The 25715-nt window shown below is 38.0% G+C and overlaps 1 protein-coding gene across 5 annotated transcripts in view; it reads left to right on the top strand.

Annotated features, from left to right (window-relative positions):
* The window catches only part of LOC129770491 (ecdysone receptor), a 680728-nt gene that overhangs the window by 284734 nt on the left and 370279 nt on the right, over positions 1–25715 (top strand). For all 5 annotated transcript variants that reach the window (XM_055773363.1, XM_055773362.1, XM_055773359.1 and 2 more), the window contains 2 exons: positions 3661–4546; positions 18733–18905. In XM_055773363.1, coding sequence (XP_055629338.1) covers positions 3966–4546; positions 18733–18905 — 754 coding nt within the window. In that variant the 5' untranslated portion in view covers positions 3661–3965. The remainder of the gene's footprint in view (positions 1–3660; positions 4547–18732; positions 18906–25715) is intronic.

Here is a 25715-nt window from a genome sequence, read left to right as displayed (position 1 = left end):
ATATCGCAGCTGCACAGAGCTATCTTTTGTGTGTATTGATTAAGTTATTGAATCAATTAGGGAATGAATGAAACTATTTACGAATTCAATTGCAAACAAATCCCAATTTAAGTCAATTCATGCATTATGGTAATAGTTATCGCAGCAAATAGTTATCAACATTTTGCCTAATCATCAAACGGTATGCGAGTGAGCTGACGACATGAAGAGATATTTTCCAATGCAGTCTTGAACAATCGAGCCAAAGCGTTGCAATTTGCAAATAGATGCAAGCTGCTAGTACAAAAGTACCCGCAGCTTGCATCTATTTTGCAATGTAGTTTTTCCGCAGGCTTCGTGGTTTTGAAATTTGAAAGAAATACGGTAAGCGGTGCATAAGAGGAAAGAAACCGAATGAGTGATAGATGAATGGTGCTGCAAGGTAAATAGCTCTCAAATTAACGAATGGAAACAAACGATAGCCCCATGAAACATCAGCAATAATATGTCGGTATTGTCGCTTTCATAAAAAACGCAACATTTCAGGATACGATGGTTTTAAATAGGATTGTTAAACTATTTATTAAATAAAATTTTTAAATTAATATTTTGGAGTTCAGGGTAAACATTTCAGTAAGTTGATATGCAAATCTACTACACTCAGAAAATATAGTTGAAAGCGGAAAGATTTAAGCAGTCTGTGGAGGCGATCTGGCGTAGTGGTAACATCCATGCCTCTCACGCGAAATGTCACTAGTTCAATTCTCACTCCCGACATTCTTCCAAAAATGGATGTAAAAAGTGACGAACCAGCCAAATGAGTTGAAAATCACTATAATATAGATAAAAAAAAAATTTAAACAGTCTTGTTAAACAGTAGAACTCGCGTCGCAAATATGAAATATGTTTTATATTATATCATATTGTGCTCGATAATTTTGAGATGGACGTTCGCGGTTTGGGCACAGTTTTGCTATAGCATTTATTGCAATACATCGTAAGCAATGCAGCACAATGCTAGTTTATGCTGAAAATAATGAATAACCTCTCAAACAAAATTAAAGTTTGATTTTCTATTGTGCTAAGTTATTTTTAACAAATATTGGACGAAGAAAAAAGAAATAAAATATTGGACGAATAATGATTAAAACGGCATTTTATGAATGATAACATCCCAAACTTTTTATACTTGCTTTGACATATTCCTCCATTGTACAAAAGAGTGAGCGAACTGCTCAAAAGAAATAGTTCACTTAAGTGAACGGTTGGTCACTGAACGGTCCATAAAGGTGAACCGTTTTGCCCACCTCTAGTTAGGGAAACACTCCAATTTGCTAAAACGCAAACGAGTACAAAAGTTTCCGCTGCTTGCATCTAAATTTCCCCTGGCTCCATGGTTTTGAAGTCTGTGTTAGGGAAACATCCATCCATTCCAGTGATCGTACCTCAATCGTTGCGTAATCATAACTGAGTGGATTTCCAGGCGGCACTCGCTTATATACCGACTGGTGTGATTTCAATAGCCTGTTTTGAAGTATATTTAAGGGCTATTGAAACAAGTTTTTGGATCAAAAAGTAACAAGCATATAACGCGTAGACATTTTATCTTTCGAATAAAATGTTTATCATACCATTTCGTTCAGTTGTTTAGGAGTTATTAATGCTCCCGTGGCCGAGTGGTTAGCGTCATAACTAACATGCCAGGTGTTCGGGTTCGATTCCCGTTCTGGTCGGGGGAATTTTTCGTCAAAGAAATTTCCTCCGACTTGCACTGTGATCACGCGTATTCTAGAGGTTGCCACTCAGAATGCATTCAAGGCGTGTTATTTGGCATAGAAATCTCAACTAAGTACTAATAAAAAATGACGTAATGTAATACTACGTTGAGACGGTGAAGTTCCTCTAGGAACGTTAGTGCCATTGAAGAAGAAGAAGAAGAAGAAGAAGAAGAAGAATGCTCAAAATCTCGTTCTCCGGCATAACGCTTCGTTTACAAAACTTTGAACTTACACTCCAGTATAGAAATGAAAGACGTAGTCCTACTTCAGAAACTGGACTAATATTTTGCGATAAGGAACAAAACTATCATTTTTCACGAAAATCTGAGAATCACTATATGGGTTTGTCGTAGAATGGCTGTATTTTAAGTTCATTTCCTCAGCATATACGCAGTGCGATGGATTTTACTGAATATTGTTTACAAACAATTTTCAAGCTGGTTGCAAAACCATTTTCAACAAGCTGTCCCACCCCGGCAACCCCGTAATGTGTTGTAGCTCCACCAATTGAATTTATTCTGTGCGATCATTGAAATTTCTATCCATATACAATTACCGAAGAAAAATGATGATCTACTAAAAAAGGTAGTATACAAATGAAGATATTCCGACAAAGTGGTGGGTTTGGTGTCCTTATCGAAAGTTTATTAATCTTCTCCCTCGAGAGTTATTTTATTCATCTGCATTTACGTATTTGTTCTACCAATATTATATGAGCAACGTTTGCGAAACCATAATCCTCCGTTGCGTGGGAGCGAGAAAATCGAAAATGAGAACGCATATCCCCATCCCCAGAAGGATAACTATTTTCTTTTATGTTGTCTTTTTTTCCCTCTCCGAATATCACGTTTTCCTCTTACTTTTCTTCTAATAAGCGCTCGCGCGTTGGTGCTTGCGGCGGAAAATACGTTGGGGTAGGTTCTCCTATCAACGCTCCCTTTGTCGTCAGCGATAGCAACAGCAGCAGCTAATGGCGACAAAATGGGTGGTGGTCGTGGTAACGGTGGTTTGGGTGGGTGCCTTATGTGTTCAAAGTACTGCATTGACCTAGATTCCTATGTACAAACTCGCCAGGCGTCGCCGGGATATCGTCTTTGAGAGGATAGAACACTACGGCAACAAACAAAATGTGATGGTACCTATTTCTGTACACTCTTTTTCTTATCTTTTCTTTTCTGTGAGAATAAATATTTCATGTGTTATTAGAGATTGCTATTCAGGGCTCTGTCGTTTTGCTTTTGTGCACGCGTTCACTACTCGCATTTGCCCATACCGTTCTGAGCGGGGATGGGACAACTTTTGATTATATTTTTATTCCCTGCTTTTGACGTGTTTGGTTGGGTTGGTTCGAGAGATTTTACGCCTCAGATGAAATGGGTGGGCAAATAAAAGTTGGTTAGGAGTTTCGCCACAGAAGAAAATGAACTTCTCGAAACAAATGCCAAGGATTTCCCGTCAAAAACTCTTTTCCGGCGGCATACATATACACTAACGGACAACTATAGCAATAATAGTTTATTCAACTGCGCGCCTATTGAATAACCGCCATAGTCGGTATGATGATTGGATTCAGTCTAAACCTCAGTCTTTGTATGCATACTATTCGCCGGTTGTGGGTGTGGGTGTGAGCGAGTCTATGAGCGAGAGAAACGACGGCCTATGTGCATTCGACTAATGGCCTCGTCACCAACACGCGAGCCAACACAATCGATTCGCGCTGCATCATGATGCACTTGCACTTGATTCTCGTAATCCAATATATGACAAACAAAATATAACACGGGGAGACAGTGAAAGGGGTGCGGCCCTCTGTCCGCTTCCAGCTCATATGCGTTTATATGCATGCGTTCAATTGCGATTCAACTGAGGCTAATGTAATTATGCTTACCGCGTCTCGTTTCAGATAATGGATGCTAACGTGGGGATAATCAGGAAACCCTGGAGGGCTTGCCCAGACCGTAGATAGGGGAGAAACCACTCCGTGAATTCTATCATGATTGAACGAATCAAAGATCACAGCAAGTTCAAGAAGAGAAGATCAGTGATGGACGGCGAACGCCGCAACAAATGAATCTTCCGACGTAGATCACCTCGACGTTTTCTGTTTTCTCGTTTCGTTTGTGTGTTCGTCCCCCCAAGAAATCAAGCAAAAATAAAACAAAAATCAAATCGAAAAGCCAAGTGCAAATTTGGAGCCCCCAAAAGGTCATGTACCGTGTAAACATCGTCAGCGCAAATCCAACCGGGAGTGTTCAGCACCACCACCAACAGCAACAACAGCAGCAGCAGCAATTGACGGGTAGTCAGCAGACTCCGCAACTTACGCTCGTCCAGCAGCAGTCCGGGGGCAGCATCCAGACCATCACTGCCACCACGACAACCATCATCGGGCTAACGACATTGAACGCACTCAATGCCACTACGATCACTGGACTCGCGGCGGCAGCAGCAGCAAGCGGCGGAGTCAACTCGACAAGTGTGGCGATCGCTGGTAGCAACTCCGCTGGCCCGGCGAACGCTGCGGTATCAACCGCGGGCAGCAAGCACATCTTGAAGACGGCCGCAAGCAATAACAACATCAGCATTGTCAAGATCGGTGATGAGATTATGCTGAAGGCCGTCAAGGTGGAACCCCTGCCTCCGGATTCCGGCGGCGGCGGCGGCGGCGGAGGCGGAACTAGCGCTACCTCCAGTGGAGTCACAGTCACAGCCATACCTGTCTCGATAGGTGGTACAATCGCCGCCGCCAACGACCACGTGATGTACGGTGGGAAACGGCGTCTGGAAAGGTAAGTCGCTTCTCACCAACGTCGACAAAATTTTTGACCCCTTTAGCCAAATTTCATCGCATCGCACATTTCCAGAGCATCGAAAAAACATCTCCACCGAATAACATCCACTCGCTTGCGAAAGGTCATGGTCCGGCTTTTGTTTCAATATGTATGTACCGTCGTTCCCCGTCTCGAGAACGGGGAGATTTGTACGTTCCCTTCGACAGCTGTCATTCGGTCCGCCGTCGAGGACTCGGGGTTATTTGTTCCAGAGCGCGTGTGCGAACTCGTTCGTTCCTTCATGGCGCGCCCGAAGAGAGAGAGAGGGAGGGAAAGAGAACCATTAAAAGGGTCATGAAATATGTACACAGAACCTGCCAACCGGCGCTTCCTCCGCCGTCGCTTCTTCCTGTGTCATCGATATGGTGCCAGATCTCAATGTTGTGTTCCCTGCATTTGCGCTCCCGACCTACCCTACCTTTGGTTGGTGATTTTTTGGGGAGTCGAAAAATATTTGCACAAATTGTTCGATATACCCTTACAAACTTAAAACCTTCTTGAACTGGTGTTATCCCGAGATTGATGCGGGAGCAGAACGGTGCGTCAAATGTTAAAATTAATGTGTTAAAATTAATAATTAATCTAAAGCTACAGAGAGATGAAGCAAACAGTTCATAAAAAGGCAAACTAACGACTCGATGTATTCAAGAGCATTTGTGATTTTTGTTTAGTTTGAAGAAAAAAGCGGTCGAAGTAGATCGCTTGTCTGTGGAAGCTTATGGTGAACATTAGGGTGCCAATGAAAATGGTCATCTTGGATTTCAAAAAGTTACCCCATAAAAAATGTTCACCACCTCGAAAAAACACCCTATGCAAAATATCAGCTCAATCGGACTTATGGGAGGGTGGCGGAAAGCTTCGTCAAAGTTCGAGTTTTTCGAAAATCGACAAATCACCCTAGAGTTAAGGTAATCGAGGTTTCGAAAAAAAATTGATGCCAAATGTCTTAAAAAGGCATGAAACGTCGATATCTAGTGTCATATCGAATTTTTTTTGGTCAAAAATCGGCACACTGGGACTTTTTTTCGGAATACGAAACGAAACGTATGGTTTTGGGTGCCAATAAAAATAGTTATCTCGATTTTTCATTCGGAACTTGCCACGGAATGTTAATTTGTATGATAATATTAGGCTGTCAAAAAAGTCCTGCGGTATTTTTTTTTAATTTTCATTTGTTCATAAAATTAGTTACAATCATCTGTTTTAAGTCAAATATGGGCCGTTTTGTTCGATGACTTGTTCCCAACGAGATGTCAACTTCATAATACCCCTGTTATAGAAGCTCGCTTCCTTATTGGCAAAAAACTCGGATAGCCAATTTTCACAGGCCTCTTTTGTGGCTAACTTCTGACTACCTAGCTCGTTCGCCATGGACAAAAACAGGTGATAGTCACTTGGTGCAAGGTCCGGACTATACGGCGGATGCAAAAGAACCTCCCATCCGAGCTCCCGGAGCTTCTGGCGCGTCACCAAAGAAGTGTGTGGCCTGGCGTTGTCCTGATGGAAGACAATGCGGCCTCTGTTTATCAAAGATGGCCTCTTCTTCATGAGTGCTACCTTCAAGCGGTCCAGTTGTTGGCAGTACAGGTCCGAATTGAGCGTTTGGCCATAGGGAAGCAGCTCATAATAGATTATTCCTTGACAATCCCACCAAACACACAAAAGAACCTTCCTGGCCGTTAATGAGGGCTTGGCCACCGTCTGAGCCACTTCAGCGGGCTTCGACCACGACCGTTTGCGCTTCACGTTGTCGTAAGTGACCCACTTTTCATCGCCAGTCACCATCCGCTTCAGAAACGGGTCGATTTTGTTGCGATTCAGCAGCGATTCACATGCGTCGATACGGTCAAAGATGTTTTTTTGCGTCAACGTGTGTGGCACCCATACATCGAGCTTCTTTGTGAATCCAAGCTTCTTCAAATGGTTAATAACGGTTTGATGACTTATCCCCAGCTCTTGGCCGATGCTACGGCTGCTACTATGCCGGTCTTTCTTGGCTAATTCAGCGATTTTGTCACAATTTTCGACGACAGGCCTTCCGGAGCGTGGCGCATCTTCGACGACCTCTACACCAGAACGAAAACGTTGAAACCATCGTTGTGCGGTGGAAATGGAAACTATCGGGTCCATAAACTGCACAAATTTTATTGGCGGCTTGAGATGTATTTTTGCCTTTGTCATAGTAGTACTGTAAAATATGTCGGATTTTCTCTTTATTTTGCTCCATATTTGCGACACTATAACTCACGGACGACTTAACCAAACAAAACACTGTCAAGGACTATATTATAGCGCGCAAAAATACCTTTCCAACAAGCTATAGCTTTTTTTTTCATACATACATTTATTGAATCTTCCATAATGTGGAAATAACAATAATTGGTTATACATTTAGTTCTAACATAATAAAGTATTACGTTTGTTGTCAATTCTTACAGTTGAAGTTTCACATGTGTGCTGAAGCACAACACTAACGTTTGACCACGTTCAAATAATTAAGGTTTTTTTCTTCAGACGTGTTACCATAGGTTGACCGAGTCGCCTTGCTAGTGGATTTGGATAATTCTTCACCTTTTCCGCATATTTCCTCCTCGTTTTATGAAATTCTTCTTTAACCGTCGCCATCCCTAAGTCTCGATGTATGACACTATTGCGGATGTACCAAGGGGTGCCAGTAATTTGTCTTAGCAGTTTATTTTGTACTCTTTCGATGATTTCGATATTACTTGCTGAAGCTGTTTGCCATAGTTGACAGCCGTAATGCCAAATAGGTTTCAGCATGGATTTGTATAGAAGTAGTTTGAACTCTAAAGTCTGCTTCATTTAATATTGGAACAAATTCTTTTGCTCATTGTGGCGCTCCTAGTGGACGGATTTGGAAACTTTTTTCACCCACGTGTCGGGAAATTCATTACCTTTCACCATGTATTTATGTCATAACACCAAACGATAGCATTTTGTAAACAACCGCCATGGAAGCCGAACGGAGAGATAAAATTGTGCACAGTTTTCTTGAAAATCCATTGTTGTCGGCATCTAAGCTAGCTAAACAGCTTAGAATGCCCAGAAATACCGTATGGCGTGTTATCAAGCAGTACAAGGAAACATTGACGACGGCTCGGAAGCCGCATTCGAAGCGTCGGAGTGGAACTGTCGACCGGAAACTGCGTGGGAAAGTCAAGAGGAATCCCAATCTTTCAGACCGCGATTTGGCCAATAAGTTCCAGGCCGCTCACAGTACGGTGCGACGAATTCGTCTCCGGGAAGGAATAAGGTCATTCCGAGCCAGCAAACAGCCAAATCGGACGCTGAAGCAGAACAATGTGGCCAGAATCCGTGCTCGAAAGCTGTACGACCAAGTGCTGACCAAGTTCGACGGATGTATTCTGATGGACGATGAGACCTACGTGAAGGCGGACTTTGGGCAAATCCCAGGTCAAAAATTTTATTTGGCGACGGCTCGGGGGGATGTACCTGCAAAATTTAAGTTCGAGTTTGCGGATAAATTCGCCCGCAAGTACATGATTTGGCAGGGGATATGCAGTTATGGGCCAGAAAACCAAAGTCTTTCTCACTGACAAGACAATGACATCAGAAGTCTACAAAAAAGAGTGCCTACAGAAACGGATTCTGCCGTTTATTCGTGCCCACGACCGTCCAGTAATGTTTTGGCCGGACCTCGCAAGCTGCCATTACAGCAAAACGGTTATGGAATGGTACGCAACAAACGGGGTCAGCGTAATACCGAAGGACCTCAACCCCCCAAACTGCCCCCAGTTCCGGCCGATAGAGAAATACTGGGCAATCACGAAGCGGAGGCTTAAGGCAAAGGGAAAACTTGTTAGGAACATGACTCAAATGAAGAACTGGTGGAATCAAATCGCCAAAACGGTGGACGAAAAGGGTGTGCGCCGCCTAATGTGCCGTATTACGGGAAAAGTACGAGAATTTCTTCGAAACAGCAATGTATAATTTTTTTATTTTTTTTTATGAAAGAGTGAAGAAAATGCTACATTTGTATGAAAAACAAATTATGAATTCGTTAATAAATGGCTGAACTACACGCAATTGTTTGTGTTCCAATATTAAATGAAGCAGACTTTAGTTTTAATTTCGACTTCCTCCCGATTAGCCAATGTATTTGTTTTGCTCACATCTTCAATTGCGTTTTCTTCGCATCTATGTGTTTCTTCCAGGTTAGACGACGATCTAGATGTACACCAAGATATTTAATTTCATTCGATTGAGGTACTGCAGATCTATTGAACTTAATTTGTGGGCATGTGTTCTTATTAAGCGTGAACGTAACGTGGACACATTTTGTTTCATTTACTTTAATTCTCCATTTTTGAAGCCACTTTTCCACGACCGTTATGTGTTCCTGGAGATCCCGTGAAGCAATCGTTCTGTTTTTGTGACTGCTGAGAATAGCTGTGTCATCTGCGAATGTTTTAGTCATTAAGCTACGCGCGGTCGGGAGATCAGCTGTGTAGATGAGATAGAGAACTGGTCCAAGAACACTGCCTTGAGGAACGCCAGTATAAATTTCTTGCTCTGGTGATAGAGTTTGGTTATACCGAACATGAAACTTTCTTCCCAGTAGATAAGAACGCATAATTTCATATACTTGTGGTAGCATATTTTTAATTTTATAGGGCAGTCCTTCGTGCCAGACTTTATCGAAAGCTTGAGCTACATCAAGAAAAAGCGCTGAGCAGTATCCGCGGCCTTCATATACTTTACGAATTTCTTCTATCAATCGGTGCACTTGTTCAATAGTGCCATGTTTTGCTCGGAATCCGAATTGATGATTCGGGATTAATCTTTCAATCTCGGGCGCTGATTTTATCAGGATAATTTTTTCGAACACTTTTGAGTAGATTGGAAGGATGCTGATAGGTCTATAAGATTCCACTTTCTGTGCGTCTTTCCCTGGCTTAGGAATCATAATGATGGTCGAAATTTTCCATGCTTGTGGGAAATATCCTTTATGGGTCATTGCGTTGAAAATTCTCGTGAGATGTTTAATTGCTAGGTCAGGTAGTTCCTTGATCATATACCCGTTGATGTGGTCGATACCGGGTGACTTTTTCACATTGATATGATTATTGATAACATGTCTCACCAGCCGATGTTTGATTTTCATTTTGTTTTGGTTTATAGCACCAGAAAATTCGAGCGTTTCTTGATTAGGTCCGGATGGATTCGGAGTGAAAACTTTTTGAAGATGGTTTGCAAAAGTTGCTGCTTTTTCATCGTCACTTCTGGCCCAATTACCAGAGGGCATTCTAAACGGCGGGACCTGTAGCTGAGGTCGTTTTAGATTCTTAGTTGCCTTCCATAGTGAGTAATTATTATTTTGATTTGGCGATAATTCAGTTAAGTAATTATGGAATTTTTCATCTTTCTCGTCTTGTAATAGCTTTCTTAATTTACGTTGTGCCACATTGAATTGGTTTTTAGATTCTGGCGATCGTTTATCTTGCCAGATACGTCTTAGTCGTCGCTTTTCTGCAATTGCTGCTTTCATGTGGGAGGCAGTAATAATTTTTTTGTGTTTCTGAGGCTTCATAGGTGGGGTAGCTATCTTCGCAGCGTTCTTCATGAGTACACTGAGCTGGTTAACTGCTTCCTCGATATGATGTTCGTTATCCAGAGGTAGATCGAGAATGTTAGAGGAGATATATGTCTTATATTTTGTCCAATTCGTTGAAAAGTTAGTGAGATTAGATGACGTCTGCTTCACTTCCTTTTCTATGAAGTATTCCAGGAGTATTGGTGAGTGATCAGATGATAAATCCAGAAGAAGCTTCGATCGAATTCGTTTACTATTAATATTTTTTGTGACAGCGAAATCTAGCAGGTCCGGAAGTCGTGCGAGGTCCTCTGGCCAGTGTGTCTGTTCACCGCATGATGCAATGTCATAGCCAGAGTCAGTGATAACGTTGTATAATACGCGTCCACGAGTGGTAATCAGCCAACAAGCTATAGTATGACTCGATACAATGAATACAACTAGAACTATTCGCTTACAACGACACCTCGCGGAAATACCGCAGGACTTTTTTGACAGCCTAATATACCCTATGCAAAATATTAGCTCATTCGGACTTCATTTACTGGTGTCACAAACGGTAAAATTTGAGTGTTTTTGAAAAACAAAAAATCACCTAAAATCGAGGTTTAAAAAAAAATGATGCCAAATGTCTTAAAATTGCATTACTCGCCGAGATTTACAGTTACCTCGAAAAAATTTTTTGTCAAAAAAAAAAAGTTTTTTTTTTCCCTTGGTCGTTTTCCCACCTGAAAAATCATTTTTTGAAAAAAAATTTTTTTGAGATAACTATAAATCTCAACGTGTCATGCAATTTTAAGACATTTGGCATCCAATTTTTTTTGAAAACCCCGATTTCCGGAGATTTTTCAAAAAACTCAAGTTTTAACGTCTGTGACACCAATAAATGAAGTCTGAATGAGCTAATATTTTGCTAAGGTATATTATTGTGCAAATCGACATTTCGTAGCAAGTCCCGAACGAAATATCGAGATAACTTTTTTTTATTGGCACCCTAAACCATACTTTTCGTTTCGTATTCCGAAAAAACAACTCCCAGAGCGCCGATTTTTGACAAACATTTTTTTTTCGAGATGATACAGATCTCGACGTTTCATGCAATTTTAAGACATTAGGCATCAATTTTTCTTTTTGAAAACCCCGATTACTCTTACTCCCCCCTTGGGTGATTTTTCGATTTGCAAAAAACTCAAACTTTGTCCGCTTTGCGCCACTCTCTCTTAAGTCCGATTGAGGTGAAATTTCGCATAGGATGTTTTTTCGAGGTGGTGAACATTTTGTATAGGGTAACTTTTTGAAATTTTAGGGTCGATTTTTCCCATACATTCATTTTTTTTTTTGATAGTCATAGTTTTGTTTTCATGGTTTTTTTTCATACAATAATTATTTCAGCTTTTTAAAAATAAAACCTTATTCATTTATGATTAAATAGAAGTTTAACGCATTCTCATCAACGTTATTGTCAGCCTTATTCACGAAATTAACATAATTTATTGTTGTTTTTAGGAACATTTTCCGTCTATTGTGTTCAATATTTTTTAGTGTTGGACGCATCACTTCATCGAATGATGGTCTCTGCCAACCGCCAAGTGCGGTAGATAACTTTCGTTGAATGAAGGTCCACGCTGCTGCCACACGCGGGCACTCACTATACTTGTGGGCAATAGTCTCCACTGCCGCATTACAGTGAAGGCAGTTAGATCCATCTGCACGCTGCATGATGTTCAACAGTCTGCAGATTTTCGATTTATGTTAGAACTAAATGTTGGCACCCTAGTGAACATGCCCCAACCGTGAAAACATGTGAGATATAGTTTCGGTTATTGATAAAGGTGATTTCGATCTGAAGGTGAATGACCATTCTGGTGCTGCAAAACGGGTTGAAGAAGAGTAATTGCAGGAGTTGTTGGATGCTGACCCAACCCACATTCACAACAAAAATTGGTAGAAACACTAGATGTATCCCGAATTTCAATTGGGTTTCGTTTGAAAGATCCAGAAGCTCGGCAAACAGGTGCCACACAAATTGAGCAACAGGCAAATGGAGCATCGCAAAACCATTTGTGAGATGCTTCTTCAACGGCACCGAAGGAAGTCGGTTTTGCATCGGATTGCCACTGGCGATGAAAAATAGATTCATTTCGAGAACCCTAAGCGCAAAACATCATGGTCAAATCCTTTCGACCCAAAGACGGTGCTCTGTGTGTGGTGGGACCAGGTGGGTATGGTGCCATGAGCTATCAAAATCGTCTATACAAAGTATGTAGTTAAAATATGCGCACTTACAGAACGAAGTTTTTGATTTCTACGGTGTCATATCAAATTATTTGCATGGTTGACACTCTGTTATGTCAAATTACGAACAAGGGAGAAGAGTTATTTACGAGAGTAAACGTTTCATTATTCGGTGATATTTTGTCCATACCTCATACCAAACGCCCCGGATCACCTGCGGTCAAACGGCCCAAATATCAACCGATCAACCAACAAAATAAAATTAAAAAATTGGGGTATGAAAATATTCATCCGTAAGGTGATCATACTTTTGTTGAAGTGTTAAAAGCTTCGAGAGTCGGTGAGATAACAGCCCAAAAGTGGTGGTATTTAGTTGGAAAGATTTTTTCAATATCTAATTGATGAGTTGGCCAAAAGACGAAGCATTAAGAGAACACCCCACTAATTAATAAGTAAATGACCATAATTCTGCCATTTCTTTTTCTTTTGAAACCAGGGTGTCTCGTAATTTTGTGATAGAAGCACAGGTTTCGTTAGGACGTTACAAACTAACCGAAAATTGCAACAATTCGATAGGAAAAGTATTTAGTAACTACATCAGCCATCCCATGCCAAACCGATATAGTGGTTCTCAGATTTTTGTCCAAAGTGGTATTTTTGTTCTTTATCGCCAAACATTAGACTCATATTTTTTTATTTTTTCATTAGGGCGCTCATTTCAATTTGAGGGTGGTCCGAATTGTCAATGGTCAATTTTTTCCACTTATCCCTAGAAACAACTTTTTTCAACAGTTCATAACTTTTGAACGAGAATAGTTGAGAGTTCACAATTTTAGAATCACATCACTTACCGCAGTGAATCCTGATTTTTCTTAACCCACTAACAACTATTCCTTCCATGATAAACGCTAGGGAACCACGCTATAGAGGCGACCCTTCTGGCCTTCGGGCGGCGAATATCATACTAACATTCCTTTCCTTCCCCTGGTGACTGTAAGGACGTGGCTGGCGTCATTATTGATCATTTAATGCTTGAATCACCGAAAATTGCACAACGAGAATGATTTGCTAGTCCCAAGCGTCGTTCTGTGTGTTCTTGGTGCAATCTGGTTGGTTCAGGTCAATCACGGAGAGCAACTACGAATTGTACAATCTACCCAAACTCAAGCTCAAGCTCATTTCATAGCTTTTGAACCACTTAACCGATTTAGATGCTCAAAATATCAAATTGAAGCTAATGAGCTTTATTGAAAAAAATTATAATGTTTTGTTGCGGACGTATTTCTATCATTTGTATAACAATCGAATCGAACATTTTCTAAGACTGATGAAGATCGGAAGCATTCTCATTCTCTGCGACAGCTATTTTGTCTGTTCCTGTGTTTTCTAGGGTGCCAATGAAAATTGTTATCACGATCCGCTTTGCGCCACTCTTCCTTAAAGCCGATTGAGCTGGTTTGGTTTGAAGGGGAGTTATGGTACATAAAAATGGTGTTTCGAAAAAAAAATTGATTCCAAACGTCTCAAAATTGCACGAAACATTGAGATCTACTGTCATCTCGAAGAATTTGTTTTTTTTTTAATAGCCAATACAATTGTAAAGCAGTTTGAGGCAAACAGAGCCCGAAACAATAAAAGTTCTATAACTCTGTCATTGTTGAAATTCGACCATATGCGTAGAAATTTTTTTTTCATCAAATATGATCGTTTACCACCTTCTGAAAGAATTTAGATTTTTATGTGAGAGGTATTTTCAGATTTAAGGGGATGAAACAAAAATTAAATGTTTCTTGTTTTTATATTGAAAAAAAAATCAAATATATGTATAAAAAAACAAATAAAAAATATAGTTTTTCTTAACGGGATTCCATTATATACAGTGAAATGAAATCGGAGACTGTATATAATCGAGTTATTGGAATTTACTGAGTATAAAAGAATTGATTTCTGTGACACTGTCTCGCTGCATCCAGCGAGCGAGTCTTTTCAATGATTGTTGTTATAGCTATAAAACAACGAAAACGAAGAATGATGAAACCCTGTATAGTGCTGGCATTATCATGAGTAAACAAACTGCTTATGTATGTATGGCGAGAATGGGTCTGCAATCGCTTCTACAAAACCACACAAATAAACAATCGGCCCTTTACATGGCCACCAAAACTTTCTATTAATATGGTGATATTTAAATTGCAATGCGTTATGAAATAATATCCGAAGTGGTTTATAGGTGAACTGAAAAATTTCGTAGTTCTACGTCAATAATGCGGTCGTGTGTTGAACACAATCTTTTGTTCCCATTGAAGTATGTTCCCTAACACAGCCATGAAAACCAAGGTGCCTGGGGAAATTGGCATTGAAAATACATGCAAGTTGGGGGAATTTTTGTTCCTATCGAAGTTTGTTCCCTAACACAGCCATCAACATTAATGTGACTGGGGGAATCCGTTTGGAGATATAGGTCGGACTCGATTATATATAATCGCAATTTCACTTTCAACGTCAATTTTTGAATCCAATACATAATCGAATCACAAAAAAGCTATTTTTCTATTAATGTTTGACATTCATACATTAATGAAAAAATAGTTTTCTTGAGATTCGATTCTGTATAGAATTTGAAAATAATTGTTGAAAAAAATGGTCGACTATAAATAATCGAGCCCGACCTGTACATGCATATTGGGAAAACTTTTGTTCCCATCAAAGTATGTTCCCTAACACAGCCATTTTATCATTCATTTTAATGAATTTCAAACAAACTCACATTTAAGCTCGGTTGAGGTGGCCAACCGAGACTGAAGGTGAGTTTATTTATTATTCAGTTCTGTATAAGTGATTTTCAGTTCAACTTTATTTCAATTCAGTTTCCAAACAAAACTTCTAAACAATTCTTATAATAAAATATCGTTTTAATGGCGCGGGGCGTCAAAAATATTTGTTTCATGTTATTCTGTTCTGAAATAATTATACGTGTCTGCTCTCAGCCACCACAGCAAGGAACCATGCTAAACTTATGTCTTACTCAACCAAGTATCAGTTTATGCTTTTCCTAAACGAAGCATGATGTCTAGTGAACCTTTTCACGAAACAATACGGTGCTCCTATGAATAATAGATAACGGTAATCAGTATCAAATAAAGTAGTCACACATACAAGACAACGCACAGTGCGTTGAATACATAGGAATGTTAAAAATTATAACAGCAGAATTTAGTCATTGTAACACTTTGGTGTGATGGAAAAGATTGTTCATAAGTATCAGAACTACTGTTTGCATAAATGTCTTAAGTTATTTAAATAATCGCATAAGTGTCTCAAGCGACAAAATCTTTGTTCATCTTAGGTTAAAAGTTCTGATCATTTCGGATACGCAGAAATCATTATTTAAGTAACTTCTGGTTTAAATTATATTGAGTTAGTTGTTTTTGAAGAGCTGAATAATTGTCATAAATGTCTTATGTGGTCTGAATAATCTAATGTAAAGAAATCTTTGTTAAAAGTGAAAAGTACTGATCTTTTCGGATACACATTGCTGGCATTGATTACACATTTATTGTATCAATGACAAAAGTGTAACATATTCAACGGATATGTTAAAAATAAAATTATGTATTGATTATCATCATATAATTTACTCTTGGAGACTGTTCCGAAAGATTTCACACGAAAACGAATTTGTTTTAATGTGATGCTTTTATATAAAAATTATATTTTATTTTTTATACAAAAACATCACATTAAAATACATTAAGTTAATACATATATATAGTTCACGAAACAAAATTAAAAAAATGTTTATTTTTCATAATTTTCCATGTATCACTGTTTTTCAAGGGAAAGTAATTCCGATCAGTGCTTAAATTTAATTCGACCGCAAGGTGTTAAAGTATGAACAGTTCTCCCAAACAGGGAAGAATAGTTTTTTTTTAAATCAATGAGGTGTAATTTTTAATTTAAAATTTTACAGAAGGGTTGTGTCCGAGACACGATTGCATAGTTGACGTAGGATTACGTTAGGCTATTTGTTGCATGTTGATTTTTGATGTGTTTGAAAAAATACATTATTACACTGTTTGATAATAATTCGGTGGCTCTGAAAAGGGTCACCAAACGGATTAATTTAAGGCATTTTTTTGTGATGGAATTGCTCCTTTCATTTCTGTATGAATAAAACAGTAAAAAGTCCCAAACATTACATCACTCATAGTTCTTAGCGTGCTTTAACCTTCATTGGGTGATGTACTGCTAATGACTCATCATTGTAGGCTACACAGTCCTGTGACGGATTCATGATTCAACCACGATTCTACCCTCCATTTCAAACCCTAATCAATAATATAGTAATTTTATTTTCAAATAGTACTTGATATAATAATGTTTATTGTTTTTCATAATGTGAATGAATCAACGATATTTAATGTCTCCAAAAATAAAACTTTTTCCACTTTTTTTTGGAGAACTGCGTTCTCCTTGACTGCGAGTTGATCCGTATCCACTTATTAGGATAAAATGATCCAGCTAAACAGCTCATGAGCGGATGGCACATCTCTAACTTCATTTCGAACGAGCGATTCACGATCGACTAATTTGCACAGCATGCTTCACAGTTCGTAACCTACATTGTCGTCATAATTGAGGGGCTTAGAATGCAAGGGGTGTAAGTGACTTGATCGTTCTCTCTTCATCAACTTTTTCTTCAGTTAATAACTCAACTGCAAAAACGTTCCAATTTGAGTTTACTATAGAATTCGATAGATGAGGCTCTGACCTGTCTTCCGCATTGTCAAATATAGCTGGGAATGTATTTGCAGCTACGTTATGACCAAAAGAGAGAGTCGATGTAGAGAAATCGATGAAATCACTTACACCCCTTTCATTCTAAGCCCCTCAATTTAAAGTAACATCGTTCTCGTGATAACCTAGCACTTATAGACAACGTTGTCAAGTTAACTCTCAGCTCTCTCTTGACACTACACTGCTCGCTGTCCAGAGCAACACTAAAAATTCAAATCGCGACCCACGGCTTATATACTTGCTGTACGGCAAAATTAATTACCGCTTGCTCCTTCTCGACTTCCCTAGTTTTACCGGGTGAGCGTAAATTGGACCAATCAAAACGTGGTATTTAACGCAGCAGAAAACCAAACGAAACACGTGATTCATTGCAGAATACGATATTCGTATTGAATGAGCAACTTGGAGAGCACAGATCGCTTGTACTCGAACAATCAGAACGCCGGATTCTCGTTTAGATAATGTTTGACATTTTCCAATTGTTAATTTCATGAAATACATTACTTTCTTCATTGTATTAAATTGTTAGGGAATGCCTTGATCGATTAATACACATATCTTGTGAATCCATCAGTGAATAACTGAGCAATAAGCGCTTGAAATTGGACAATTTTTACGATGCAGCAGATTTTCTGTTTTTGATTTTGCATTCCCAATGTGTTCCCGAAAGACGTAATTCTACTTAAAACATCTCTACAAATACAATATCAATAATAAACAAAAATTTTATGCACTACCTGATACGATATTTCCGAACTTATACTTTGGACAACTACTCCCTGGTCTTTATCGCGTAAACTTCGTATGTCTCACACCGCGTCGATCAATATTTGCATCTATCCCCTATCATCCTCCGTCCGATTCCGAACAGACAGCACCGAACAAAAGTGCGAAATGTATATAAATTGTTTCTTTGTCGAAAATACACACACCCACACACAAAACTCTCCCTCTCTCTCTCTCTCTCCTTCTATTGCCGATTCAACCATTTTGCCACCCACGAGATTTTCCGCAGCATAAATAATGAAGGCTGCTGGGGCAGGTTTCGTTGCATCACAGTTGGTTGAAAGAAGAAGAGTTGTCTGTCTGTCCCTCCACTCTCTCCCGAATACGACGACGATTTACACATTTCGCAGACCATTTGCCTCATATCGCCCTCGTGACCAACTACTCTTCATTTTCGAACTTTCTCGCATCACCCAACCCGCCGCCAGGCCAGACAGCAAGCGCCTGAGCTGCGGAGGTGCCAGAGGGAGTGGGTGTAGACCTAGACCATGGTTTGTTATGAGCCGAGTGTTTTGTTATTTGGTGGTTGTGAGGTGGATGGCAAACGAGAAGGGTGGATGGAGCGGCCCGCTTTGTCGGACGAATTTTTGATTATATGCTAAGGGGGTTTATGTTTGTACATCCTTTGACGTATGAATTATGAACGAACCAAATTTTAGAGGAATTTGAAAATGATTTAATTGATCCGAGAATTGACAAGAGCTGAAATTAATGATTTAAACATTTGTCGTTTTCTCCCTCCCAACCCCAGCAACGAAGAGTGGATATCGTCTCCTAGTCCGGGAAGTGTACCAGGCTCTGCGCCACCACTTAGTCCCTCGCCTGGATCCCAGAGCCACACGTACACGACCACCATGTCGAACGGGTACTCGTCACCCATGTCCACCGGAAGCTACGATCCATACAGTCCAAACGGGAAAATGGGTAAGTACATGTCACATTTATACAAACATGACTCGATCCGCCCTGGCGGCGAGTAGTGTAAACATTTCGAAAACGCGATCAACCAAACTGAGAGACAGCTGGCGCTAGCGGTAATGATCTGATCACACAAACCAACACATTCGAAGCGGGCAGCATGGAAAGTTTGCTGATCGTGATTCACTAACACCGAGCTGTGATACCCAACGCTGATCAATTCCAATCCAACTTCTTCCATTAGAAGAATTACCTGCTGTGGCGCGGGACCCATATTATGCTTTACTTTCATTTACAACTGCGCCATGGTTGTTTCACTCGAATGGCGCTGAAGATATCATTCGCTGTGCTGTTGGGACTGGGGGTTGGACGGCAATTGTCGTTTCGTGAACACTACACTCGAAATGGAACCCAAGCGGGTTTTTTGTTGTTCAAGTCAAGATCAATGTTCGCTTTTGTTCTCGAGAAGTAGGTTAAGTTGAGGATCATTTCGCGCAGACTCGGCGAGTTGACCTTTCGCACCGCTGGGTGGGTCGGTCCGAATGAACAAGGTTGTAGAGCGAGTAGCCGTTGCGTGATTGACGATGGAAATAATTAATTATGGTTGAAAAGAATGTTTCACAATTGACTGACAATAAGGTGACGTGGATTGAATATTTTACTCTTTAAATATTAAACCAAATTCTGGCATAGGGGATCATTTTTACACCAATGATTTGGCAGTGTAAAAGATTAACCATGGATGTTCTGACTTTATTCTGGCAACATTTGTTTATATGTATATCATTTTAACAGTTATCACTTGTTTTGTGTTCAATTTGGTCCGCCATTTCATCATTAATAGACTTAACCCTTTGCGGTCGTACATCTGCTCTCAGCCACCACAGCAAGGAACTATACTAATCTTTTGCTTTAATCAACAATGTATTAGTTCACATTCTTTCATCATAATGTCTAGTGATCCTTTTCTCAAATCGGAAGCTATGAATAATAAACAACACCAAAAATGAATGTGCAGATTTATTTTACGAAAAAAATGGCTCAATTCGAGAACTCATTGAGTTCTTTGTCCATTTTACATTGAACATAATCGTCCATTAGTGCAATTAATTCCATGGACCGTTATCACTTGCTGTGCGGAATTACATGTATCTTCAAAGATGTCGAAACGTGCATGACGACGCTTGGTGCGCTTGATAGGCCTGTGGAATCATTGGTCCGTTTTTCTTCGAAAATCATGGCTAGAGCGAAAACGTCAATGATGGCCGCTACAGGGCAATGATCACCGACTTATTGTGCCACAATTAAGTACTCTTTTTGATGAGGAGTTGTGGTATCAACAAAACGGTTCAACACCGGCCCCACCGCGCGTGCCATAGTTGATTCATTGAAAGAAACTTTTGGCGAACATATAATTTCGCGTAATGGACCCGTGATTGTCAAATGATTGTTACATATTTCTAAATTCGATGGCAGAAGGTATCCTTGAGCGACCTAAGGAGACAACCGAGATCTTCTCCAATAAAATAAAACGGAATAAAACGGATAGGATTTGGAAAAAATAGTTTCTGTTTCTGAAATTTTAATATTTTATGTAAAAAATCTCAGATGAGCTGCGTCGGTCTGTTAGGTCTCAAGACTTCTAAAATCACAAAAAAACGAAGTAGACATAAATCTAATAAAATACCTTCCATTTGCACTAATGAAATCGCAAATCGGTTACGCGGGTCAAAAGTTTTAAATTTTGGGAATTAGGCAATCTTTTTTTCATATAGAATTTTAGATTTTTCAATTTCAGATTGTTTCTTGGTTTTAAATTTCTGAAAATTTAAATTATGAAATTTCGGAATTCTGAAGTTAATATTTTTTTTAGATTCTTGGATTTGTGTTTTGGATTTTTTAGTTTTTATTTTTTTTCATTTTTTGTCTTTATTTTTTTTAATTTTTTGATTTTTTAAAATTTTTGATTTTTGGATATTTTTGGTGATGAAACGGATAGTAATTTGGTCGGATATCCGGCAAGGTGGTGGTGAGGTGAATAAAGTATTGCATTTTAAGGAGAAATAAACAATTTTTTTACATACAAATAATGAACGATGATTATTTTTTCCGTTTAGAATGAATATTCTTTAATAGAGTATCAAGTTTTCTGCTTGAAAAATCTAGAACATTTTTTTATGATAGGATGATTTGATTTATGAGATTTTCGTGGATGATAATCTGAGAGAGGACATACTTCACTAAAAATCAAAACTATCATATGCACTCACTAATTTGACGACCCAACAATGGAGTTTTATGAAGCAGTGCGTTTGGCTTCTGAACTTATTGAAGTACAGGCAAACCTTTTTTTGTGCGGGGGAAAGGGATCGCACAAAAAAAGTCGCATAAAAAATCATTCAAAATCAACACCAGCATTAGTTCACCAGCAGCTTTAGAGATCATCTCTATTTTTTTTCCTTGTAATTTTGGGTTTTAGGATTTAATGATTTTATGATTTTATGATTTTATGATTTTATGATTTTATGATTTTATGATTTTATGATTTTATGATTTTATGATTTTATGATTTTATGATTTTATGATTTTATGATTTTATGATTTTATGATTTTATGATTTTATGATGTTATGATTTTATGATTTTATGATTTTATGATTTTATGATTTTATGATTTTATGATTTTATGATTTTATGATTTTATGATTTTATGATTTTATGATTTTATGATTTTATGATTTTATGATTTTATGATTTTATGATTTTATGATTTTATGATTTTATGATTTTATGATTTTATGATTTTATGATTTTATGATTTTATGATTTTATGATTTTATGATTTTATGATTTTATGATTTTATGATTTTATGATTTTATGATTTTATGATTTTATGATTTTATGATTTTATGATTTTATGATTTTATGATTTTATGATTTTATGATTTTATGATTTTATGATTTTATGATTTTATGATTTTATGATTTTATGATTTTATGATTTTATGATTTTATGATTTTATGATTTTATGATTTTATGATTTTATGATTTTATGATTTTATGATTTTATGATTTTATGATTTTATGATTTTATGATTTTATGATTTTATGATTTTATGATTTTATGATTTTATGATTTTATGATTTTATGATTTTATGATTTTATGATTTTATGATTTTATGATTTTATGATTTTATGATTTTATGATTTTATGATTTTATGATTTTATGATTTTATGATTTTATGATTTTATGATTTTATGATTTTATGATTTTATGATTTTATGATTTTATGATTTTATGATTTTATGATTTATGATTGAATTTTTGAATTTTTGGATTTATGGATTTATGGTGTTTATTTCTTCATCTTTCGCTGGTACCTTTTATAAACTTCACCGGTTTGAAACTACCCGTAGATTCTTTTTATCACGCATCTATGCAACAGCACCAATGCCCAATGGTAAAGGAGATGCATTTAAGTGGAAACTAGCATTTAGAGATCGACAGTTATTCTCTACACAAAAGCTGTCTTCGACAAAGTTGTTACATACAATAGAGCGCTCATTTTTATGTTATCAAAAATAGGGTGATCAAAATTGTCAATGAAATAAAAAACCTAACTTTCTTATCTTTATAGATAGAGGTAAATATTGTTTGACAATGTAGTAGTTCCAGTTATTTGAAACATATTTGTAGAACAAAGTTTTTTTCTATCTCTTGAAATAATCGATACAGCACTTTTTTTCTAAGTTACGCTAGGGTCACCATGAAAAAAACGGTTTTTTTGCTCTAACTTTTAGATTTCAAGTTCTACATACAAACTGTTCTCGGAAGACTTTTAGAGCTCACTAATACAAACGTTTTGCGATGAAGTACTTGTCAATATCTCAACTTCACTCAAAGTTATTGATATTTCATCCAAAAAAACAAGCTCTCTACAATTGCTCGTCATTCTTTCTGGGGCAAACATAAAAAATGTTTGTCGGCGGAATTCGAAGGAACAAATTTCACTCTATATAATATGTGATTTAAAAAGATATGTTTTTTTTGTATTTGAGTAAATTAAAACTGAAATCATGAGTTTTTGGGTGAAAACCCACCAATTTGCAGGATTTGAGCAGGATGAGGATATTGACAAATTCTGCATCGCAAAATATTGGTGTTGATAAGCTCTAAAAGTCGTACGAAGAATATTTTGATGCAAAATTTTAAACATAAAAGGTAGAGTAAAATAACCGTTTTTTTATGTTTACCCTAATGCAACTTAGTTAAAAAACAACTTTGTGGGAGATATTTATTCTTTAGACAAAAACTGTCTTCGACAAAGTTGTTACATATGATAGCGCGCTCATTTTTATGGTATCAAAAATAAGGGTGACCAAAATTGTCGATGAAATAAAAAATCTAACTTTCTTATCTTTATAGATTGAGATAAACATAGTTACACAATGTTATAGCCCCAGTTATTTTAAACAACTTCGTAGAGCAAAGCTTTTTTCTATCTTTTAATATAACCGATTGAGCGCTTTTTTCCGAAGTTGCATTAGGGTGACCATGAAAAAGCGTTTTTTTACTATAACTTTTATATTTCAAATTCTACATCAAAACTGTCTTCGTACGACTTTTAGAGTTAATCAAGACCAACATTTTGCGATGCATAACTTGTCAATATCTTAATCCTACTCAAAGTTATTGATGGTTTTTTACCCAGATACTCATGATTCCAATTTTAATTCACTCAAGCACGAAAAATCACATAGTTTTGAAAATCACACATCATGTAGAGTGAACTATTCTCTTCCAAATGCCAAAATTCATGGTGACCCTAACCCAACTTAGAAAAAAAGCGCTATATCGGTTATCTCAAAAGATAGAAAAAAAACTTTGTTCTACAAAGATGTCTCAAGTATTTGGGACTCCAATATTATCGAACTATGTTTACCTCTATCTATAAAGATAAGAAAGTTATATTTTTTATTTCATCGATATTTATGGTCATCCTATTTTTGATAACATGAAAATGTGCGTTGTAACAACTTTGTCGAAGACAGTTTTTGTCTAGAGAATAACTGTCGAGCTCTAAATGCTAATTTCCACTTAAATGCATCTCCTGGACCATTGTGCAATGGCTATGCGGATAGCGTGGTCGTGTAAAACAGCCTTACATTCCAGCCGGCCTTGGTTCGATCCCTGCTTGACATCGTTTGGACTTTTTTTGAGGTACAATTCCAAGATGACGTTCAGTCTGACATAAAGAGAGGTCGGCTCCCATATATACAAACATTCATTTTTTTCCATTTTTGGTATATATAGTGATACTATTGTTCTATTTATCCACATTGGTAACTAGCATAGTTAGCCGGTCGCATTCCGTTCATAAGAAAAGGTTTCAAGAGACAATTTTGGACATTCCGGCAAAATGACCTTACAGAATGTGTTCTACATTCCTGAGAAATCTACTTCTGGAAATAATTGAACTAGAAATTTCATATCAGGTAAAAGCAGGTAAAAGCAATTGAGATCAGAAAATATTGAAATTTAAATTGCAAAACTAATAACTTAAAAATATGTAACGTGAGAAAAAAACTATTGAGAAAATAAGACAGTACTGTGAGATGTTCCTAATTCTCATATCTGAACCATACCTTTCATCCGATACCGGGGAACTAGTTTGTATGTTCACTTCACATCTTAATTAATTAATAGGTAGCGTAAGTAGAAATACCACCGATCTCCTCGGATCCCATAAAAGGGTTCACATGTTCAGACTTACATTCTCCTCTTCGTTCAGTGATTTTCATGCTCCTCCCACCCTACTTCTTCCATGGCTGGGGCTATACATTATATTTCCCACATTTCTTTCCCTCCTCTCATTCACCAGCTCTTCCGAAACCCAACAGAGGGGAAGCAGCATGATATGGCTTTGAATTAGAAATAGAAAATGTAGTTTTCTAGGTAAAGTGTTTTCCGCCGATGGTCTGAAGACGCTGCCCCTCGCTGCTTCGTGGTGGCAGAAAATCTTCACGTTGTGAGAAGAATATGAAGAAAGAAAAAAAAACGCTCCGCTTTTGGGGGATGTGCAATTGTAGCACTTCATCTCTCTTGCGTGATAATATGAAAGCGGTGTGCAGTTTTTCGCAAACCATTCGCCATTCATATATTGAACAGCAGACCTACATCGGAGCCACAACAGAGAGTGGCTGGCTATGCGGGGTAATGTTGCGTTTTTAATTGGAGTAGAAAATTCACTTACGATAGACATTTTTGAATCGCGAGCCTTACCTCTCGGAGTGTGTATTTATGGAAACGGAGAGAAATGTGAAAGCGAGATTTTGCGCGCAAAAACAAAACAAGCTTGCACACACAGAGTAAAAGTAGTTTCTCCGATTAGAAACATTTCACTGCTGGCTGGCGAAGCGTGGAAAAATGATGTTACAAATATCCGAAAAAAATGTGTTCAATGCAACGAATGCGAATGCCACGACCTACCGCAAGTGGATAACTGTTTCACCACAATCGCTTTGTTTTGGATCCCCCGTCTGGTGGACACGTTAACCCAATTAAGAACGAAATAACCGGAAACAAATGGGGAGAATGTAAGCGAACACTGCCGAGGAAGCCCTAGGAAATCGCAACTGTTGATGTGTAGTTCGTGTCACAATCCTCAGAATCCTGACGGACTTCAAAACGAACAAAAGCTTCCGTGTGTAAAACAATACTCTGAACGAGACGCAAGAATTGGATCAAACTACATTGTGTGCATTGAATCCATCTCTGTCTGTGTTTATGTGCCTCTAAAACCTCTCTTCGTA

This window comes from Toxorhynchites rutilus, chromosome 2 (genome assembly GCF_029784135.1).
Source record: "Toxorhynchites rutilus septentrionalis strain SRP chromosome 2, ASM2978413v1, whole genome shotgun sequence".
In the NCBI taxonomy this organism is placed as follows: domain Eukaryota; kingdom Metazoa; phylum Arthropoda; class Insecta; order Diptera; family Culicidae; genus Toxorhynchites; species Toxorhynchites rutilus.
This window is presented reverse-complemented; position numbering and strand designations above follow the sequence as displayed.